At 52.5% G+C, this 21752-nt stretch overlaps 1 protein-coding gene across 1 annotated transcript; it reads left to right on the top strand.

The window, feature by feature from the left end:
* Positions 1-127: 127 nt before the first annotated feature.
* Positions 128-3494, top strand: CD7 (CD7 molecule). The gene is made up of 4 exons (XM_024761110.1): positions 128-299; positions 1552-1866; positions 2115-2248; positions 3046-3494. Exons 1-4 carry the CDS (start codon positions 230-232, stop codon positions 3151-3153), a joined length of 627 nt encoding a protein of 208 aa, XP_024616878.1. The 5' UTR covers positions 128-229; the 3' UTR covers positions 3154-3494.
* Positions 3495-21752: the final 18258 nt, after the last annotated feature.

Raw genomic sequence — 21752 nt, 5'->3', positions numbered from 1 at the left:
TGCCCACAGCGCCTCCCCTCACTCAAGGCACCGCCTCCAGGAAGCCCTCCTGGAGTGCCCAACCTACAGTCACTGTGTGCTGTCCCCCTGCCTACCTCCTGCTCCATCCTGCCCCGACTGCCCCTGGAAGTGGCAGTCTGTGAGGTGGTGGCACACAGTTGGGTGCTGCAGACAGGAAGTCTCGACAGCCCTGTAAGCGGGGCCCTGTTCTTCCCCCACTGCAGTGAGCATGGCTGGGCTCCTGGGGCTCCAGCTGCTCCCCATGCTCCTCGTGCTCCCCTGCAACCTGGCTGCCCAAGGTAAGCACTTCCCAACCATCCGTCCCCCCGTCCCCCACTGCACCCATCAGCGGGCTCAGCGCTCCCACCCAGCCACCCTTGCAGCCCTCCCCTCCCCGCCTCGGACTCTCCTTCTGGGAAGGGGGTGCTCCCCCTTCCCAGGGATGCTGAGTGTGACCTTCCCTTGAAGCCTTGTTAGCCCCTCCAGAGGGTAAGGTCCAGCTTTGGACACTTAGACAAAAAACAATGGGCACCAAGATGCTGATATCTGGGTGCAGAATCACTATGGTTGAATCTCTTCTTTCTCTTTACCTGAATGTCTGGGGACTTTCCCTCCTACAACCAGCAAGGCTGCCTTTGTCCTGAGAGAACATTGTCCTTCGGTTTACCTTTTGTGTGAAGTTCTGCAGTAAGAAGGAGAGATTAGTTCCACAAGGTGGGATGGGGGACCCGGCAGGTGAAATTCTTGTGTTCTCTCTCTCAAAAACAGCTGCAGAATTTAGTTTGTGGAGAGCTGGTATTTGGATTATGTTTGCACCTAGAAGTGGGTCCTGCTGGGCCTTGCTGGGCAGATGAGGGAACTTTCTGGGTGTCCCACAGACAAGCCAGGATATGCCCACCCCATGGAGCCACTGGCTTCAGGTGCCTGGAAATGGTGGAGAAACTGAGGCAGTAGGCATTGGAAAGAGACAGGGAGACAGGACAGTGCCCCCAGCTCTCTCGGGAACTGTCATGTAAGAGAGGGAGAAGGTGTAGAGCCTGGGAGAGTGGTTGGAGGTCTCAGCGCGTACAACCTGCCGCTTTGGAAGGGAGAGGCCCCAGCTCTGACTTCCCCCGACCCTCAGGATGGGGAGAGGTCACAGGCTGCCCAGCCCCCTGGGGCCCCTTTGGAACTTGAGTATAGCCCAGGATGCTGGCGCCATGAGCTGCTTCAAGGCTTCCGAAACTTGCCTCGTCCTTGACAACAGCCGGCTGTCCAGGACTTCCTTGGTGGTCCAGTGATTAAGAATCCACGCTTCCACTGCAGGGGGCAGGGGTTCGATCCTGCCCCCTGCAGTGGAACTAAGACTCTGTATGCCATGTGGTGTGGCCAAAAAAAAAAAGAAATTAAAGCCTTCTTTAAATTAAAAAACAAAAACAAAATAAAATAAAAACAGAAAAAACCCAGCGGGCTGACCCAGGGCACCTCTGCCCTGCCACCATCCCCGGCAGAGAGGTGGGTCCCTGCCCCTCTGGCCAGGCTGGTGGTGACAGTGGCAGGTCCTCCTTGCAGAGGTGTGGCAGTCCCCCACCTACATGATCGCTTTAGAGGGGGACTCTGTCAACATCACCTGCTCCAGCCGGGGGCCCCTGCTTGGCCTCTACCTGAAGCAAAGGTGGCCGAACTGCAACAACGTGATTTACTATGAAAACGGGAAGGAGCCCACCGTGGACCAGCGGTTCCAGGGCCGCATCACCTTCTCAGGGCTGCAGTACAACCTGACCATCAGCATGCACCACCTGCAGCTGGCCGACACCGGTGACTATGCCTGCCAGGCCATCACAAATGACGAGGTCTGGGGCCCTGGGACGTTGGTCGTGGTGACAGGTAAGGAGTGTGCCACCCCAGGGACCACTCCACCTGCCTGCTGGCCAGCCCAGGCTCCGTCTGCCCCCTGTCTGAGGATCTTCCCTCTACCCTTGCTTGAGTTACCATGAGCCCACCTCCTCCAGGAAGCCTCCTGGATTCCCACATGCACACACACTCCAGAGCCCCGCCCTTGCCCTGAACCCCAGAGGCCCTCGTGGACTCCCTCACCTACCTGCCAAATGCCTGTCTCTGTTCCTTCTTCCCAGAAAAACTGCCCCAAACAGTGAACACGTGCCAGGAGACTCAGCTGATACACTTTGCCCTCCCCACGGCCCTGGCTATGGGCTTCTTCCTCGTCGGACTAGGGCTGGGAGCAGTGTGTGTGCTGAGAAGGACACAGGTCAGTGTGGACCCTCAGATGTCATCTGCGTCCCTATAAGCCCGCTTCTCTCAGAGAGAAGGGAGGGAAGGAGAGTGGTTAAGCCCCAGGGAGTTGGCCACATGGGAAACCTCAGCACCCACCCACTCCCTCCGTCAGGGTCTCCTGGAGCTCAGAGGGTTTGGACGGCAAGGTCCAAGGTGGGAGGAAACCCAAGAACTGGAGCCCCCAGCAAGGACGGGTGTGGGGCCAGGAAGACACGTCCTGGTCAGACGTTTACGGGGGAGTGAGAGGAGGGTCCAGAGAGACCCTTTCGGAGAGCATGGGGATGCCGCGTGTGACTGTGAGAGTGTGCACGCGTGTGCGCACGCATGCATGGGTGTGCATATGCGAGTGTCAGGCCTGTGGGTGTGTGAAATCCATGTGCGATCATGGGCTGGAGGCAGGAGGGGAGGGGGCAACAGAGACAGGGGCCAGGAAGTGGTCAACTTGTCCCTGGTCCATCAGCTTTTGCCCCCACCTTCACCTAGCGCCTCCAATCCCATGTCCCCTGCAACAGCCAGACCCCTCCCTGTCCAAGGCCAGGGAGCAAGGTCACTTCCACCTCCACCTCCCTGCCGCTGCCCAATGGCCCTGCCTCGCCCACCCTTGCCCAGGCCTGGGAAGCTCTGGAGAACTGAGGGTCTGGCCGAGGACCCTCCTAAAAAGGGTTCATGCAGTCCCCCAAATCTAAAAGCTTCCTGAAGGGAGGTGCCTTGAAGATAGAGGGTGCCCCTGAGGGAGCTGCCCCCAGTGGTAGATGACAGGCTTTCTTTCAGATCCAGAAACTTTGCTGTGCAAAGGAAAAGAACTCGGTGTGCGTGGTCTACGAGGACATGTCCCACAACCGCTGTAACACCATGTCCATCCCCAACCACTACCAGTGAGCCTGGCAGGACCCCAGCCTCCCTCTGTCTATCAGAGCTCTGGGCAGACCATCCAACCCAGCGTGGACACACAGGCAGCTCCCCACAGCAGTCAGGCTCCTGCTGCCTCCTCCAGGCAGCCCTCCTTGCCTGTCTCCCACGCTTGAGGCTGCTCCTGGCACCTTGGAGCCACCGGGAAGGAAGCTTTTCTGTCGTCCTGCTGCCCTGACCCTTCCATGGCAGAAGAGGCTGCTCTGAAGGAGGGACTTGGGCCTGGGGCAGCGGGCAGCTGGTGGGGGGGGGTGCTGCGGAGGCTGGGGACTGAGCGCTGACCCCAGCCCAGCCTTGCCAGAAATAAAGGGCTTCTCTTCTCCCCTTTCCAACTCCAGTATCTATTTCTCAGCCAGCTTAGAGTCAAGGAGGGGAGGCTTGCCTGACACCCTCCCTAGAGTCTCCAAGGACTTTGACAGCCTAAGGGACTATGTGTGAGACTTTCAGGAAGGAGGGAGGGGCAAGGGGACACACACTCACTCCAGCCCCTGTTCAGGCTGGAGAAGGAGCAAATCAACCAGAGTCCTCCTGGCCTCACTAGCCTCCACCATGGGGTGACGTGGGATGGAGGAAGGGGAGCTAGCAGCAGTGGTCTGGGGGTCTTAATAGAGGGCCACTCCCGGTGTGCGCTCATGTTGGGGTGTGATGGGACCTTGGGGAACCGACCTTGGGGAAACAGGCGTGCCCAGAGTGGATGTGAACCGTGGCTGTGTCCTCCTGGACTCAGGGCCAAGAAACCGCAGACCATGCTGCCCACAAACTGAGATGAGATAACCCTTCATCCACGGGGTTTGCAAAGATTAAAGTGTCATTAGCAAATGATGTTCGTTTTAGCTGGAATTATATCTTTGGGAAATGATCTTTGGGCATAGAAACAAGATTGCAGTGATATCCATGGCAGTGTTGCTTTCAATACAAAAATCAACAGCTGAGAAATTACCTAAATGTCCAAATAAGAGAACCACTATATCAATTATGGTTTGCACATGCAGCAGACATTAAAAGGGCACCATGGGGGCTTCCCTGGTGGTGCAGTGGTTGAGAGTCCGCCTGCCGATGCAGGGGATATGGGTTCGTGCCTCAGTCCGGGAAGATCCCACATGCTGCGGAGCGGCTGGGCCCGTGAGCCATGGCCACTAAGCCTGCGCGTCCTCCCAAAAAAAAAAAAAAAAAAAAAAAATAGAAGTAACAGCAGAAACAGGGTAAATAAGCCACGACAGTTTAATATCAAAGTCACGGCAGGAACAGAGAGGGGCTAAACCCTGTTTAAGTAAAAGATCAAGAGGTCATATATTTCCCATCCTTGGGGCAAGGGAGACATTGCATATGTGCAGAAAGGCTCCTTGGGGGTCAAAAAGGAGCGGGCAGCACCCCAGAATAGGTGATGCCAAGGCCCCCCATAGGCCTCTGGTCTGGAATCCATCTTGGAAAAATGTTGCACTTATGTTGGGGAGAATCCTAGGGCATCAGGTGTGGAAAAGGCAACCAGATGATTGGTCAAAGGTAAACAAAGCCCGGGAAGAACTGCCCTGTATAAATGATTTAACCGCCTCTTTACTGTGCTCCCTTCATTAGGGGGGGTGCCCACACCCTTTTTCTCTGCGTGTGTATCTCTGCCTTGCTTCTGTCTTAACTAAACAAACTGCTTCTCTGGGTGCTTTCCCACTTGTTGTACTGTCTTTAATAGTAAACTTTGTACCTGTTTTTATAGTTTTTGCCTCCTTGAGAAATGCATTTTCTCAATGGGGGCAAGGGCCAGGGGAGTTTTGCTTCTTAGCCTCTAGCCCCTGGTGGTATGGTGGCTAGGGTTTTCATACAGGTTATCCAGGTTCAATTCCTGGGCAGGGAACTAAGATCTCGCTTCAAGCCACCTCTCACTGCTGCCTCTCCAAGATCATTACCACATGGCCTTCTCCCTGTATCCAAATTTCTCTCTTCTTATAAGGACACCAGTCATAACGGGATTAAGGCCATTCAGGATGGTCTCCTTTTAACTTGATTACACCTGCAAAGACCCTGTCTCCAAATAAGGTCCCATTCACAGGTCCTGGGTGGACATGAATTTTGGGGAGTACCATCCACCCTCAGTGCACCATCCCTCTCCCAGATACATAGCAAAATCTTCATAGATCTTGCAGCCACTGCACACCCATAAGTAGACCCACTAACCAACTAAATGTATCCGCAGCCCAACTTCCTCTTAGCCAGGCCCCAGAGATGCTCTGGGCCAGCCTGAGGCCACCTGACACACAAGCACACTGGAAGGAGACAGGGGTCTGAACCACCGTGGTTACACACCTTTACCAAGTTTTACATCACACCTGACCCTCCAGGCCTTGGGAGGGGCTGAGGCCTGGGTGTCAGAACCACATAGCAAACCCGCCTGGGCCCACCGGCCAGGGTGGTTCTGGGAGATACGTCCACCCTGAGCTCCAGCTCAAGCCACCTACACACAGCTTCTAGATGCCACAGAGTGGGTGGTCATTTCTGTACAGCAGGCGAGATGGGGCCCAGGTACTTGAGGGGCAGCACCAATCCCAGGTCGCAGACCCGACTCAGCCCCACATCCTGAAGCTTCCCTGAGGGTCTTCTGTGGGCCTCTTGGACCATCAGGCCTGAGGCCACCCCAAGCCCCTCCCCCACTGAGGAACTTTCCAGCCCTGCCATACACCACATTGCAGTGGGGTCAGCTCTTGGCTCCCCAAGTAGGGGACACCCAATTAAGGGGCAGTGGGTGCTCAGCCCCTGAAGAACACGCCGGCTGTGCCCTATAGATGTCCATGTGATGTCCATTGTCCCCAACCAGGTTTGGGTCCAAAGGTGGAGCCAGGGGCAGTTCTTGTTCTTCTAAATGAACAACTTCTATGTCCATCCAACAAATACTGACCGAGTGGCCATTCTGCGCAAAGCACAGGTCTAGGTGCTGTGGGTACAGCGGTAAACAAACTAGGGGCCCTTCCCCCAAGGAGCCAGCACTCCTAGGTGGCAGGAGAGAGATCTGGAAAGAGGCACCTTGGTGCTGGTGAGAAATACTGCACGAGGGGGATGTGGGGAGCCAGGGGCGGGGGAGGGCGGCAATGCTCCATGGTGCCAGCGTGGGGACACCAGGGGAGGGCCTCAGCCTGACACCACGCCGAGGGTCAGGGCTGTAGATGAGTCCATCTGCTGCCCTCACTGCCCCTATGGAGGACTCTCAGGTCTGCAGGCCTGGGCGAGGGGGAAGGGTAAACACGAGGAGAACCTCCCCCACAGGCGCAGAGGTGAGCAGCCACAGAAATGTCAGTCTGCTCACAGGCACCTGTCAGCCTGGCCAGCAGAGGCTGTGGTTGCCGCGACGGGAGCTGCTGTCTGGGTGCAGGAAGGAGAGGCGAGGCCTGCGGTGCCCCCCACCAAATTCTTGCTCCCCCGCCGGCCTCACATCCGCCCCCAGCCCTGCTCAGTCCTGCAGCCCCCCATCCTCCCCAGCCCCCAACACCCACAAGGGCAATAGCACAAGTGGTGCCTGTATCCAGGCAATGGTCTTTCATACCTAAACCAGGGAACCAGCAGCTAATAAAATGTCCCCCCATCACCACCTTGGCAAATGAAAACCCACAGCCCCAACATGGGCCAAGGATGCTTGTGCACCTTGCCCTGAACCCCTGCCCCCACCCAGCCACCGGGGCAGCCACAGTCCTGGTGGGTCCAGGCCCCCCCCAAGCTGGGCACTGCTCCCACCTCCTCTGGAGCCCTTGGCCAGCCCTCTCCTCCTGTCCCCAGCTCCTGGAGGCTCCTTCCACCCTCCTGCCCTCCCCTCTGCCTCCTACCCTTCCCAGTCCCCCTCTCCCCCTCCCCCTCTTGGGTCCCCTCCCCCTCCCCTCTTCCTCCTGCCCCTTCTCAGTCCTGTGGCTGAGGGATGTCATCCCTTTGCAGACTGACCATTCTGCCCTCTAGTGGATGGTGTTCAGGGCCTCCTGAGCCTCCCTGGTCTCTCTGGGGATGGACAGCCATGAGCAGGTGGCCTGTCTCCTCAGCCTGGAGCTCCCACAGTTCCTTGGACCTGGCCCCCGACACATGCATGGCATCTGCCTCTCTCAGATTCAAGCCCTGGGCTTCAGGCATTCAGTCCTCACAAGGCCATGCCCTGCCCCACCCCCCGGGGACAAAACCAAGCCAGGGTGGGTGATGGCCCCCACCTCAGCCCCCACCCTGATGGATGGCCCAGGAAGGAGGGCTCCCTTCAGGTTATTACCGAACGCAGGTTCAGCTGCTCGCAGCTCAAAAGCCAATAATTCAAGAGGCAAGTATCAATAGAAAGGAAAATTGCTTTAATCACAAAAGCCAGCAATCTGGGGAGAAGTGGATTCATGTCCCAAGACCAACTCTGAAGATTCTGCTCAGCCATGACAGTTTTTAAAGGGGAAAAAAGGGAAAGAATCTCAGTGAACCATTGAGGGAGGATGTTGGGTTCTGCATCATCCTCCATCGTGTGCACGCTTCAGACATTATCCTGCCTGCGTGGTCTGCTTATAGGATAGCTAAGGGGACTGTTGCAGGTAGAGAGCTAGTCATTTTTTAACTGCTCAATTCTTTTTTTCCCCCGCTTAAGATTTATTTATTTTATTTTATTTTATTTTTGGCTGCATTGGGTCTTAGTCGTGGCACGTGGGATCTTTGTTGAGGCATGTGGGATATTTCGCTGCGGCGCACGGGCTCCTCTCTAGTTATGGCAGGGAGGCTCCAGGGTGCATGGGCTCTATAGTTTGTGGCACACGGACTCTCCAGTCGAGACACATGAGCTCAGCAGTTGTGGCGCACAGGCTTAGTTGCCCCACGGCATGTGGTATCTTAGTTCCCTGACCAGGGATCGAACCCATGCCTCCTGCATTGTAAGGCAGATTCTTTACCACTGGACCACCAGGGAAGTCCCTAACTGCTCAATTCTTCATTCTTTTTATCTAGGAAACAAATCAACAGATTAGGCAAGCCATGGTGTGCATTCAGGAGAGCATAAGTCAGGAGTTTGATTAAATTGCCTAGTGATCTCGTTCCTATAATTAGGTTCTTTTAAGGTTGGAGGGGAACAGAAATGGGCAAACAGGAAAGGGGCAAAAGAGCTGCTTTCAATTCCCCACCGTCAAGCATCATTCCATTTCTATGAGATCATGGGTGAAGGTTCGTCTTCCGTAACTTCTTCGTGCTGGTATAAGGCACTATATTCTTAGAGTGGAAGATGTCAACGTGGGCCTGTAGTATCTCCTTACTGATAATTTTAATTGCCCGCTTACATATATGGGCAGAGCAAGCTATAAGTATTTTGATACCCTCAAAGATATAGATTATTATGAGCAATAATATGAATCCCATTCTCTTGAGGCCAGTTCTTGGAATTGTGCTAGCCATAGATTCAGTACTGCTCAAGTTGGAGCAGCTTCTTTCATGGCTGCAGTCTGGTCATCATAGCAAGAAGTTCCAGGCTATTCTCAGCACGTCCAGATAACGACTACCTTGACCTCAGAGTCTTCTACCTGCCTTCCCCCCACACACACACCTTCTGCCCAAGTGGGTCTCTCTTCACCTGGGCTTGAGGCTTTGGTCTTCACACACCAGAGGTGGGGGGTCTCCTGGGAGACCAGGCAGAGGCTGGGAAGATCCCCTGCCCAGTCTCCCATCTCCTTGGGTCCCTGCCAAGGGGCTGTCACTTGCCAAGCTACAGGGCTGGAGAACAGTGGTCAGCCCCCCAAAATTGGCTGTGTTCCTATGATCCTCTAGCCATGGTGTCCTGGCGACTCACTGATGCCCCTCACTCGGACCTCATCAGCATCATCAGAAAGAACATCTGGTCCTGGTCACTGAGCTTGGGAGGGCTCTCTTGTGACATGGTCGGTCACATATTCTTGTCTGTAGCCGGGCCACTTAGAGGGGGGGCTGCCTCTCTCATCCCCTCCCAGGACATTGTATGTCTCCCAGGTCGACCTCAAGTATGCTGGACCCCTGCCTGGACCCCTTTGTCCGTTCCAGCGCCAGGGCTCCAAGACCCACCAGCTTGCACTGCCCCTCCCAACTCGTCCATTTCTCTTCTGGTTCCCTGCTGCTGTCACCTCCTCCCTCTTCACCCAGAGAGCCTGCTCTGAGCTCAGATCTGTCCCCAAGATTCCCCATTTCTGCCCCCTGGTGTCTGAGCCGAACCCTGATGGCCCCACCCAGTCCATTCTGTGTGCCTGTAGCTGGGAGGTCCAGCTGGGCCTGCATGTCCTGGCCCCTCCCTTCCCATCATCTCAGCTGGCTATCCTCCCATTGCCCCCAGAACCCCTTGCTGGTTCTGTGAGACCTAAGGCTTCTCCATCCACTTCCTCTGGAGCCAAAGGCAGGGTCTGAGCAAGGAGTGGGGCCCTGAGGAGCTGCTGTGTCCGTGGTACATCCTGCACACACACCCACACCTTCACCGGCCCCTGGCCTGCCTGCGACCCACCCTCTTTGCTGTCTTCTGGAATCCTCAGAGCTGGCCCCTGGCTGCCTTCAAGGGCCTTTACTGCCTGCAGGTGACGAGCTCCCAGATGATGTCCTAGCACCCAGCCTGGCACAGCATGGTGGTCAGGCAGGTTCTAAGCGGGGTCCTCAGCCCCTGTGGGCACTGTGGAGCCCGTGGAGCCCTAACCGATCTGGGTCCAAGCACCGTCAGCTGCCACCCCTCGGAGCGATGCAGAGAGCAGAGCCTCCTGCCCTCTGGCGGCAGGACGGGGACAGGGCAGGGAGCCAGCCCAGCTAGTGTTCCTGGCTTGACACACCAGACCTGGAAGGGAGCACCAAGTTCCTAGAGTTCAGCTCCTCATTGACAGATGGGGAAACTGAGACCCAGAGGTGGCAGGGGCCTTTGACAAGAGATGGAGCCCCCCCAGCCTCAAGACGACTTCCCTAGTGGGCTAGGCACTGGTCACGAACCAGTCTGTTCTCACCAGACTGTCCCCCTGTCCCCAAGAAATGAGCATCCCCACAATGTTCCTGATGGCTTGGGAGTCTAGGGTTTAGGAACTTTAACAATCAACCTGAAAGGCTGGGGTTATCCGGACCAGCAGGGCTCACACCCCAAGTCAATGATTTGGGGAGCTAGAGGGACAGAGGGCACGGAGCCAATTTTCTTCGTGGGAAAGAGCTCTCCGGAAACAGGTAAGAACGAGAGGAAGGAGCAGGCAGGCCGCAAACAAGGTAACAGCTGACGTAGACGCACATGAAGACGCTCACCCACAATTAAAGAAAAGCAAAGGGCAGCTGTCAAGTTTCACCTGCGACTTGGCAAGTCTCAGAAATCTGTAATACAGGGTTGGCAATGCTGTGCAGATCAGACCCCTCACACTCGACATTTTGTTTACAGAGATGAACTCAGCAAGAAAAACAGGCAAGGGGGACAACAGCTCCCAGCAGCCGAGACCCGTGGCCATCAGCACAGGACCTGTGGCCACCACCGCCTACCAGGAGAGGCGTGAGGACGCAGCCAGCCAGGTGGAGGGCACCTCACCCCTCACCCCAACCGCAGCCGATGTCGAGGTCTGGAGGTGTGGGGCATGGGCAACACTGTTTGTTCGTTTCACCAAAATCTCTGCAGGGGCCCGAGCCCAGCCTGGACCGGGCTCCGGGCTCCAGGCTCAGGGACGGCGCCACAATTTGTGACTGCAGCTTTGTCGACTGGTGGCCCCCAGACCAGCCTGAAAGGAGGGACCGGCAAGGTGTGTTTGGCTCCACGATGAGGGGTGTCTGCTTCCTTCCCAGGACACCTACTTCATCCAGGCTAGAGGCTGCTCTCATGGAATCCAGCTGTTCCTGCCCCCTTGACCTCTACCTGCCCTTCTGCCAGCCTGCCCTTTGGGCCCCTCCTTTCCTCTAAACCTCTAACTGCCTCCTCCTGGAGCATCTGCTCCTCTGAACCACCCCTCAGCTTTTGCCCTCAGCTTGGTTCCTTGAATGGCATTTGGGGATTTTAATGTCCCCAAAGTTGAAAGGGTCTGAGGTTGCCCAGGGCTTCCTTGCCCTGGGGACGGGTCTAGGCATGAAAACTTCTATAATTGTGAAGTCCTGAGCTAAGGCCTGTCACAATGTCAAGGGTCTTACAACAGCGTGGGGAGGCCTCTCTCTTTCAGTGCCAACTCCCAGACCTCTAGGCCCATCACATTCATGAGTGAAATAAAGACCTTTCTTTCCCCACACTGCAGCAGGTATTCTGTAGAATGGGCTTTTCACTGTTCCTTCCCAGACATCCTGCTCCAGGGCACCAGACCCTTGCCTTTGACCTCTCCTCCTCAGCTGACCGTGGAGGGGGCTTCTGGCCAACACCTTAAGACAGAGCCCCATCTCCCAGCGTCTGTGGGAGGGCAGGAGTCTAGCTCTGATAAGCACCAGTTAGGAAGCCCAGATAGGCTTCACAGGGACCAAGCCCCTTCCCACTTTTGCAATTTTCCACTTCTCTGACTCTACTGAGCCATCCCCCTCCCTACTTCCTCATTTTCCCTTTAAAACATCCCATCATCTCTGCACAGATCTGGAATGGAGCTCAGCTCCTTCGCTACTGGAAGAGTTACAGAATCAGATCTTTTTCCACCACTTTGACCAGCATCCAGGAGCCTCTGCCACGCTCACAGGGCCTCAAAGGTACCTCTCATTCCACGCCCTTCACTCCTGCCCCCAGACCAGTCTACACACTGCTCCCTGCCCTGGGGGGTGCACAGTGCCCTGTTATCTGGGGATAACAGCTGGGGCACACTCAGAGATGCTCCCCACCCCACCTTCCTGGTGGATGCTGGCCTGGCTCACGAACACAGATCCGCTGAGTCAGGTATTTCATGGGAAGCTACTTGTCAAAATAAGCAGCCTGGGATGATGATTCAGAACACACTGGAAATATAGGAAGGGAAGCTCTCATAGAGGCAGGAGCCCCACATCCCAGCACACATGCTGGTTCCTGGAACGGTCTCAGGCCCAGGGACGCCTGCCCAGTCTGCCCCCAAACAAAAACACACAGTGTGCTCCTCCCCCACATACACCTGCTACACACGTGCACCTGGTCCCCCTTCTATGATGCCCCCCCACCCCAGCCCTGGACTCTTCCCCCCAACCTCACCCCTCTCAGCTTTTTCAGGCAAACACCTCCTCTCCGTCCTTCTCACCACTCTCTCATCCTCCCGTCCCCCACCTCCATTTCCCACCCCATGGTCCCAGAGGGAAAGGGCCTGCAGGGCTGGGATTCCACCCACCCAGCACAGCCCTGGGAGCTGAGGGCAGTCCTCACCCCAGTATGACAGGAAATAGAGAACGGTCCCCTTTTACTTTTTGTATTTTAATTCAGATTACAAATAATAAATGGAATATTACCTGTCATATCAGTAAACAAAGGACGTCACAGTCAGCAGTTGCAGCCCTCCAACGTTAGCCGGTGAGGCCTAAGGAAACCCACGTTGTGAAAACACAGGATACTGGCCCCCATAGCTAAGATGCATATCAAAGAAATGATTTCAGTGAGCCCAGACTCTTGCATCTTCCCATACATAGAAAAGCGCTAAATTCCTGAACTTGAGGTATCTAGTTTTCTTTAATTAATAGTAATCTTTTGTTCCTACTACCTGCCCTTGGTTGCAAAACTTCTATATAACCTGGCTGCCCTCCTTGCCTCTTCGGAGCAATTCTCTCAGGGTTACTTGAGATGCTGCCTCCGGGTTTGAAGTCCTAAAAATTCCCATAGAATAAAACATAACTCTCAACTTTTAGGTTGTGAATAATTTTTTAGTCAACACAGATAATTCACAAAAGTAAAAATAAAAGGATAATAAAATTCTTTTTTAGAAATTTTAATAGGAATTTAAACATGGAAAACCTCTTTGTACTTTTATCAAGCGGTTTTAAAGCACAGACATCAGAACTTCCCTGGCAGTCCGGTGGGAAAGACTGCACTTCCAAAGCAGGTGGCTCAGGTTTGATCCCTGGTTGGGGAACTAGATCCCGCATGCATGCCTCAACTAAGAGTTCACACGCCACAATGAAGTCCCTGCGTGCCACAGCTAAGACCCAGCGCAGCCAAAATAAATAAATTTTTTTTTTTTTTTTTTTAAAGGCACAGACATCACTGAAGATGAAACAGTACTGTCCTGGGTCCTTTCAGTCATGTGAGATGGTCCAGGTGCTGGTGGCAAAATACTGGGCTGTGGTCACCTGATGACCATTCCTCCCACCATCGCTGGGGCCCAGGACTGCTCTGCTCCTTTTCATCTTCTGATGCGCTTGCTTCCCCTGTTTCTTCTCTTCGCACTGAGGGCAGCAAATGGGAGATTCCGGAGACCCTCCGCTGTGTTAAGTAGAGCAAACTGCAGCCACAGAGTGGTGTCTGCAGAAAGAGGCTGATACTTCTGAGGCCCTGTGGGAAACTGAAGAAGCAGCGTCATCCTTCCATGTGATGCCATCATTCTTCCGTTTTCTTACTAGTTTAGTCATTGTGGGCATAGTTGGTAATAGTTGATGAGTCATGACGAAATAATTCCTGTAACCAAGCAGGACCCTATGGTGTCTTCTCCCATATCCTCTGCTTTAGCTCCTCTCTGAAGTACCTAGATAACAGTATCTGGCACACATTTCCAGAGTAGTCTTACAGATGCTAAATCCCCCACCAAAAGGCCGACGTTAACTACTTGCTGACCATGAGCCCCAGGACCCCTGGAGCCTAAGGATACTGTTAACGCCTGTGACACCACCCTGTTACCTCACCATCAACCAATCAGAGAACTGTGCATGAGCTGATCACACACCCTGGGACTCCCCTCCCTCACCTGGCCTCTAAAAAGGCTTCCCTGAAGCCCACTGGGAGTTCGGGCTCTTTCAGCACTAGCTGTCCCAGACTCCTTGTATGGCGCTTGACAATAAATGCTGCACTTTCCTTCACCACCGGGTGTCAGTAGGTTGTCTTTACTGGGAGCCTACCAGCGGACCCAAGTTTGGTTGGGTAACATTCCTAGAATGATGAAGTAGCAAAATGTCTCAAGATACCGGAAAAACAAGACAGGGGTCAGTGGGCCACAGTGGTTAAGTGCAAGCCAGGAGGCGCTTTGCTCTATTTAGAAACAAAAGTAACCTTGTGTTCCCTTTGTGCTTTGAAGACCTGTAAAAATTAAAGTCTCACAAGAGTTAGAACTGCCCACTACCTGGGGTGCTTAAGAGGCAACCGAGACCGAAGCTGGCCCCGGTCCGGGAAGGTGCAGCAGCGGTCCGTCGGGGCGCGGCCTGGAGGGGCAGGGAGAGGGTGCAGGAAGGGGAGACGGGGGTCGCTAGACGCGGGGAGGGGGAAGGGGCAAGGCAGGGAAGAGTACGGGAAGGGAAGGGTGGGGGCGGGAGAGGGAGGGGGAGGGGCGCAGGCTCGGAGCCCAACACCCGCCCACCTTCGGGTGCTCAGGGGACGGAGGCGGTGGGGAGGGCCAAGTGCCAGGGCCACTCCGGACCGGAGGGTTCTGGGGGTGCCCCTGAAGTGGGGGAGCCTGCTCAGCTGAGGGCTTCCGCTCCGCGCCTCGGGGACCCCTGAGGATCGCGGGAGGGCCAGGAGGCCGGCTAGGGACCAGGCCAGATCCTCCGGCCGGGTTTGTCAGCGCGGCCTCAGGTGGACAGCGACCCTGGCAGCTAAGGATACCTGGGCGGAGACCCCCGGCCGGCGGCCCTCCATGTCTTCGTCTGAATGCGAAGCCCCAGGGGTGCCGGGCCTCGGCGCAGCCCCGCCTTGGTGGGCCTGAGCCCCGGAGTCAGTCCTGGGGTGAAGGGGCTCCTTGCACGGCCCAATGCCAAACCCCCACCGAGGGTGTGCGCCAACCCTGCTTTCTCCGAGAGAGGCACAAGTCAACTACGCACTTTATATGCCATCTTTTTACAAAGTTGCCAAAGCAACTCAACAAAGGAAAGTCTTTTCAACAAATGATGCTCTAATAACCAGACACCCACGTGGCAAAAATGAATCCTACGTTACATCATGTACGAAAAGTAATTTACAGTGCCCCGTAGATTTAAATGTGAAAGCTGAAGCCCTGAAGTCTTAGAGGAAAACAAAGGAAAATGTCTTCTGACCTAGGGACAGGCAAGGACTTCTTAGTTCTAAGAAAATAGATAGAGAAATTCGACTTCATTGAAATTCGAAATGTCTGTTCTTGAAAAGACACTGTTAAGACAATCAACAATCCAGAGGATGGGAGAAAATATTTGCAAAACTAATACCTGACAAAGACTGGTCTCCAGACTATATAAAGAATTCCCACTGCTCCAAATACAAAGTCAAACAACCCACTTGGAAAACTCCATCCTATCTCACTTTTGCTTTTTTGACCACATTTGAAAAAGGGCCAGCCAAAGAGTGGACATGAATACAATTGTCTTTTATGGAATCAAGTCCATGGTTTGGGGTTTATTTCCATTGCACCTTGAGGAAGAGAGCCAACCAGCCCAAGAAAGTAAATTGGGAGCTGCCATTAACTGAAGGACACAAAACAAAAGTGCCCAGATGTAAGTTAATGTATTATATCACAGGCAGAAATTGGAATATGTGCTTTTTCAGATGTAACAATTTAACTGCCTACATGATAGAAAGTTAAATAAAATGTACACTAACCTTGTGACTCTTCAGTTATCAAATACCCTCCCTGCAATGTGACTGAAGCTGGCAGAATGAGGTGTGCCTGCCCAGAATTACCAGAGGCCTGAAAGTCCTCTTTTGCAACACAGAAGTTTAAGTGGTCCCATGAACTACACTTTTGCTATCTTAAACAGGGGGCTAAACACAGGGAGGGGTGTTTGAAAATTCCTTTTCTGTATAATAATCCCTTTTAAATGCCCTCCTGGAAGTTACCTGTGATAGTACATTTCTAATAAAATGCCACTGTTGGAAAACAAATTTTTTAAAGTTAAACAACCCAATTTTTTTAAATAAATGGACAAAAGATTTGTTCTTCTCAAAAGAAGAAAAAAGTGCGTAGTGTCATTCATCATCAGAACAATGCAAATTAAAACCACACTGAGGGGCTTCCCTGGTGGCGCAGTGGTTAAAAATCCTCTTGCCAATGCAGGGAACACGGGTTTGAGCCCTGGTCTGGGAAGATCCCACATGCCACGGAGCAACTAAGCCCGTGCGCCACAACTACTGAGCCCTCATACCACAACTACTAGAGCCCGCACGCCTAGAGCCCGTGCTCCGCAACAACAGAAGCCACCGCAATGAGAAGCCTGCACACCGCAACAAAGAGTAGCCCCCACTCGCTGCAACTAGAGAAAGCCCGCGCACAGCAACGAAGACCCAATGCAGCCAAAGCTAAATAAATATTTAAAACAACAACAACAAAAAAAAAACACACTGAGATACCATTTCAGATCTATTAGAATGGCTACAGTTTTTTTAAAAGTGCTGATGAGGATGTAGAGAAATTGGAACCCTGTTAGTGGCGTGCAAATTGAAAGCCAGGATGGAAGAAGATCTGTCAACTTCTGGTGAAAATAAACAAACTCCTATCCTTTGACCCAGTCCTGGGTATCTTCCCAGAGAAATAGAAACATATGTCCATGAGAAGACTGCAAAAAGAATGTTTGCAGCAGCTTTATTCACAATAGCCAAAAACTGGAGCCAGCCCAAGTGTCCATCAACAGGATGTTTACAATGGGGCACTACTCAGCAATCAAAATGACAAATGATCAATGCACGAAACGACATGGATGGATCTCAAAGACATTATGCTAAGTGAAGGAGCCTTACACAAGAGTGTGTACTCTGTGCTTCGTTTATATGATTCTTTGAACAGGCAAAACTGCGGTGGAAAAAATCAGAATCATGGGTGCCTCTGCACAGTAGGGGAGGACATGGAATGGGAAAGGCCGGAGGGAACTTTCTGGGAGTGATGGGCATGTTGTGTTTGTCTCTGGATAGCATCTTGGCTCACACAGTGGTGTGTATTTGCCAAAGCTCAGCAAACGTATGATTAGGATTTATGTACTTCATTGTAAATTTAACGTTAAAAATCTATAAACAAATACTACATGTTAATGGTATGCGCGCTGCAGTATGTGGGGGGAATTGTGCTTATATTTGCAATCTAATAATATTATATAGTTTTTACTATAATGGTTTAATAACATAACGAGCACTTGCAAATCTACCTCCAGCACCAAAACTAGAGCATTTCCAGTAACTTGCATCTATCTATTTGTGTGCTTCTCCCCTTCACTCTCCTCAAGATATTTAGCATTTTCTTGCTTTAAAGGGTTCCCTCCAACGTTCGTATGCTATTATGTTTTACGTGCTTTTAACACGTTTATATGCCTAACAGTAGACGGACTGCTGGATATAAATGCTAATGGCAGAATTTGGGTGGTGTTCACTGGAAAATAGACTTTGCTGAGTTTCAAATTATCCATTGAACAAAACCCTGAAGTGCAGGTTGGCGTGAGGCAACGGTCTCATCTTTGGGATGTCCACCCTGGACGAGCACTTTGCCTGGGGAGAGGGGCCCGGGGGGCTGTGCTTCGAGCGGTCGGAGCTGCCCCGCAGGACTAAGTCTCCGGAAACTGCTGGGACCCCCGCCCCCGCGACCCCAGCCCCGTAACCCCGGTCCCCCTAACGGTCCCGCCGGCCTGGCCCTCCCGGCGTCGTAGACGCTACTACCAGCCACAGCCCAACACCGCCTCCCCGGCACATGACCGGGCCCGACCAATCACAGTACAACGAGCCGTGGCCTCTATGATTGGGCCAGGGGTGGGCACATGATCCTAACTGACCAATCAGAGTCCAAGGATGTCTCTTTAAGACGGAGCAGTCCTCGTTCTCTCAGCTCGGCCCCCTGGCAGTTGCAGAGCAGTTATGTGTGGCTACGGCTGTTGGGGGCGCTTGGAGAGGGTCGCCGGCGACCTTAGAGAGCTGCCGAGACGCGAGAGGCGACCGCTTGGACGACGGGGCCTCCTGCTGCATCTCCCAGAAGGGCGACGTGGGATGAGTCTCCCGGGGTCGGGACCGGAGCGGGGTCTTCGTCTTGGTCACATGTGGTTCTGAGGTCCTGACTCGCCAGCTCCGAAAGCCTGGCCCAGGGGACCCGCCCATAAACAGGCGGTGTGGACGTCAGGCCTCTTCCGCAGGCCCACCGCGCTGGAGTCCCCACAACGTGAGAAGGACGCGCCGCTGGAAGGAGCACAGGGGGCTCCGGATTAAATGCCGGGCCTTTATTGAGTTAACAGTACACTTACGGTAAAATTCACTTATTTAAAGTGCGAGGTTCAGCAGTTGTCAGTATGTTCAGAGTTGTGCAATCGTCCGCTCTATCGAATTTCCATTTACATCACCCCAGATGGAAACCCTGTACCCGTCTAGCAGTCATTTTCCGTCCCAGTCCCTCCAGCCCTAGGTAACCACTCATCTAGTTTTGGTCCATATAGATTTACCTATATTGCACATACTAAAGAATTAATTCCTTGTTCATCTGAAGTACAAGTTTAACTGGGTGTCTTGTATTTTTGTTTGCTAAATTTGGCCCCCAAAGGGGGGAGTATTCAAGCACCCTCACCTGAGGAGGGGGACCAAGGCACTGACTGGAGAGGCCCTGCCCATAGGACATACTTCCACAGAGTATGGTTTCCAAGAAAATGGAACTCCAAAGAAGCAGGCAGACATCAAGCCAATCCCTGGCTCTGCATGGGTCCTCTGGGGCTATCCCTGGTACACCCTGCATAGAAGATACAGGGGCTCATGGAGAGGAACAGTTAGTGCGGGTGATTTCAGGTCTCACAGGCCCTAAAGGTCTTTCATGAATATATTTTTATTGCAATGACCCTCCTTCCATATTTTCTAGTTCTCCCTATATTTAAAAATAGTCCTGGTTGTGTGCTTCTTAAATCACGTTTCAATTTTGTTGTTTTTGACCATTTCCCACAATTTTGCCATGCAACATTGGTCTCTCTGCAGCTCAGTGACCCTTCCTTTCACCTGGAAGTCCCTGCTGGTGGGGACTGTGGCTGGTGCCTCCCATCCCTGCCCCCCTTCACAGCAGAGTAAACTGAGGCTGGGAGGCCTCACCAAGCTCACCAGAAAGTAAAGGAGGCTCTGCAGCTTGCAGGCTAGGCTTCCAATTTCACAGCCAGTTTCCTTCTTCCTCTGAGGGTCAAGTTCATCACATACCTCAGGTCATGGAATATGATAGTGTTTCCTCAGTGCAAGGCCCTCTCTTCTTTCATCTATTTATATTTTACTCATTCATTCTCTGCTCTCATTTGCCTGACCCCATAGGCAGCCCTTCAGATGTGTTATGTGTGCATGTATTTTTTTAATCTCGAGATAATAGATTTAAATACTAATTCTTACTACAATTATTAGCAAGCTAGGAATAATGGGGAAGATCTTTAACTTGCTATGGTAACAATCAGGAGCCTACAGCAAATACCTTTTTTTTTTTTTTTAACTTTTAAATAACTTCTTTTATGTGGCCACACTGTGTGGCTTGCAGGATCTCAGTTCCCCGACCAGGGATGAACCCAGGCCACAGCAGTGAAAGACTGGAATCCTAACCACTAGGCCACCAGGGAACTCCCTAAACTTTTTATTTTAGTACACATGTATGCTTATAGAAAAGCTGTGAAAATAGTACAGAGTTCCCATATACCCCACAACCAGTTTTCACCTATTGTTAACATCTTACATGACTGTGATGTGTTTCTCACAATTCATGAGCCACTATTGATACGGGGTTTTTTTTGTTTTTTTTTTTAACTAAGGTCCACGCTATTCAGGTTTCTGCAGTTTTAACCTCATGCCCTCCTGCTGCTCCAGAACCGTCCAGGACCCCACGTGACATTTAGTCATCACGTCTCCTCCGGCTGCTCTTGGCCGGGAGGGTCTCTCAGACTTTCCTGGTTTGAACGACCCCAATGGTTTGGAGGAGGGCTGGGCAGGGATGTGCAGACTGTCCCTCTGCTGGTTTGCCTGATTTTTTCTCATTATTACTCTGGGCTTGGGGGAGGGAGACCACAGAGGGAAAGTGTCCTTCCCATTATATCCTGTCAGTGTCTGTGCTCTCAACACGACTCCTCACTGTGGCTGTGCCCTTGGTCACCTGGCTGAGGTGTGTCTGTCAGGTGTCACTGCTGGGGAGTTCCTCTCTCTCCCCTTTCCATCCTGTTCTCTCTGCGGGGACGTCACCCACGTGCAGCCCACACTTAAGGGGGGGTTTGGTCTCCCTCCCGGAGGGCACAGCCATCTATATATATGACTTGGAATGCTTCCACACAGATTTGTCTCTTCTCCCCGTTCATGTATTTATTTAATCGTTTTTATATCAGTATGGGCTCATGGATACCTACTTTTATACTTTGTGTTTTAATCTAATACTTTGTTGCTCAAGTTATTCCAGCCTTAGCCTTGGGAACTCTTTTACTTTGTGTCCCTTTAACAGAACCCCTTTGTTGTGGGTTGTTGTTTTGTTTTTGAGCACTTCTTGCCTTTCTAGCTATATTTGTCTGCTAGGGATACCATAACAAAGCACTGAAGGCTGGGAGGCTTAAACAACAGAAGTTTGTTTTCTCACAGATCTGGAGGCTGGAAGTTCGAGATCAAGGTGCCTGCAGCTTGGTTTCTCCTGAGGCCTCTCTCCTTGGCACTTAGACGGCCATCTCCTCCCCAAGTCCTCACACGGCCCTTCCTCTATGCGTTTACTCAGTCCTTATGTCTCTTTCTCTTCTTGTAAGGACACCAGTCCTATAGGATCAGGGACCCGCCCTTATGTCCTAATTTAACCTTAATTACCTATTTAAAGGCCCCCCGTCTCCAAATATAATCGCATGGGAGGTTAAGGCTGCAACCTATGATTTTCTGGGGCGGGGGGGCGGGGAGGTGGCCACAATTCAGTGTGCTAACCTGTGTATATACATGTATCTATAAATATTTCTACATGTTTCCACAAGTATCCATAATAAACATGAATTCCTATTGGTGTCTCTAATTCTATTACCTCATGGATCATTCTAGCCTTTTCCCTTGCTTATCTGTAAACTCCCACTCCAACAGAGAGAAGTGGCTCACAGCATCCACCATCATGCACTCAGTTGTTCAATTCCGGTGTGCCTGCACAGTAGTTTCAGAATTAACCAGTCCCAGTGGGAAGCAACATTTCCAACTACAGTATAGGTCTGTGTGCTGTTCTTTTGCCTTTAGTCTTAGGGGCCCACTCGTTCCTAAAGTTACTTAGGTCAGCACCTTCCCCCCACCCCCTACAGTGAGATGGTCTCATCTATTTGTAATGCAGCTGGATTCTTTTGTCATTCCATCTGGGGGTCCCCATCTCCTAAAGGATTCTCCTACATTTGCATACATTAAGCTTCATACAGTCTCTGGGTTTTAACAAACGTGGACTTTCATGTGTCCACCATTACAGTACCATAGAGAGTAGTTTCACTGCCCCCAAAATCTTCTGTGCTTCACCTGTTCGTCCTTCCCCCCACCCCCACCCCTGGTAACCATTAATCTATTTAGTGTCTCCATAGTTTTACTTTTTCCAGAATGTCTTATAAATGGAATCCTACAGTATGTAGCCTTTTCACACTGGCTT

Source organism: Neophocaena asiaeorientalis, unplaced genomic scaffold (genome assembly GCF_003031525.2).
Source record: "Neophocaena asiaeorientalis asiaeorientalis breed wild unplaced genomic scaffold, Neophocaena_asiaeorientalis_V1.1 scaffold30, whole genome shotgun sequence".
Classification (NCBI taxonomy): Eukaryota; Metazoa; Chordata; class Mammalia; order Artiodactyla; family Phocoenidae; genus Neophocaena; species Neophocaena asiaeorientalis.
This window is presented reverse-complemented; position numbering and strand designations above follow the sequence as displayed.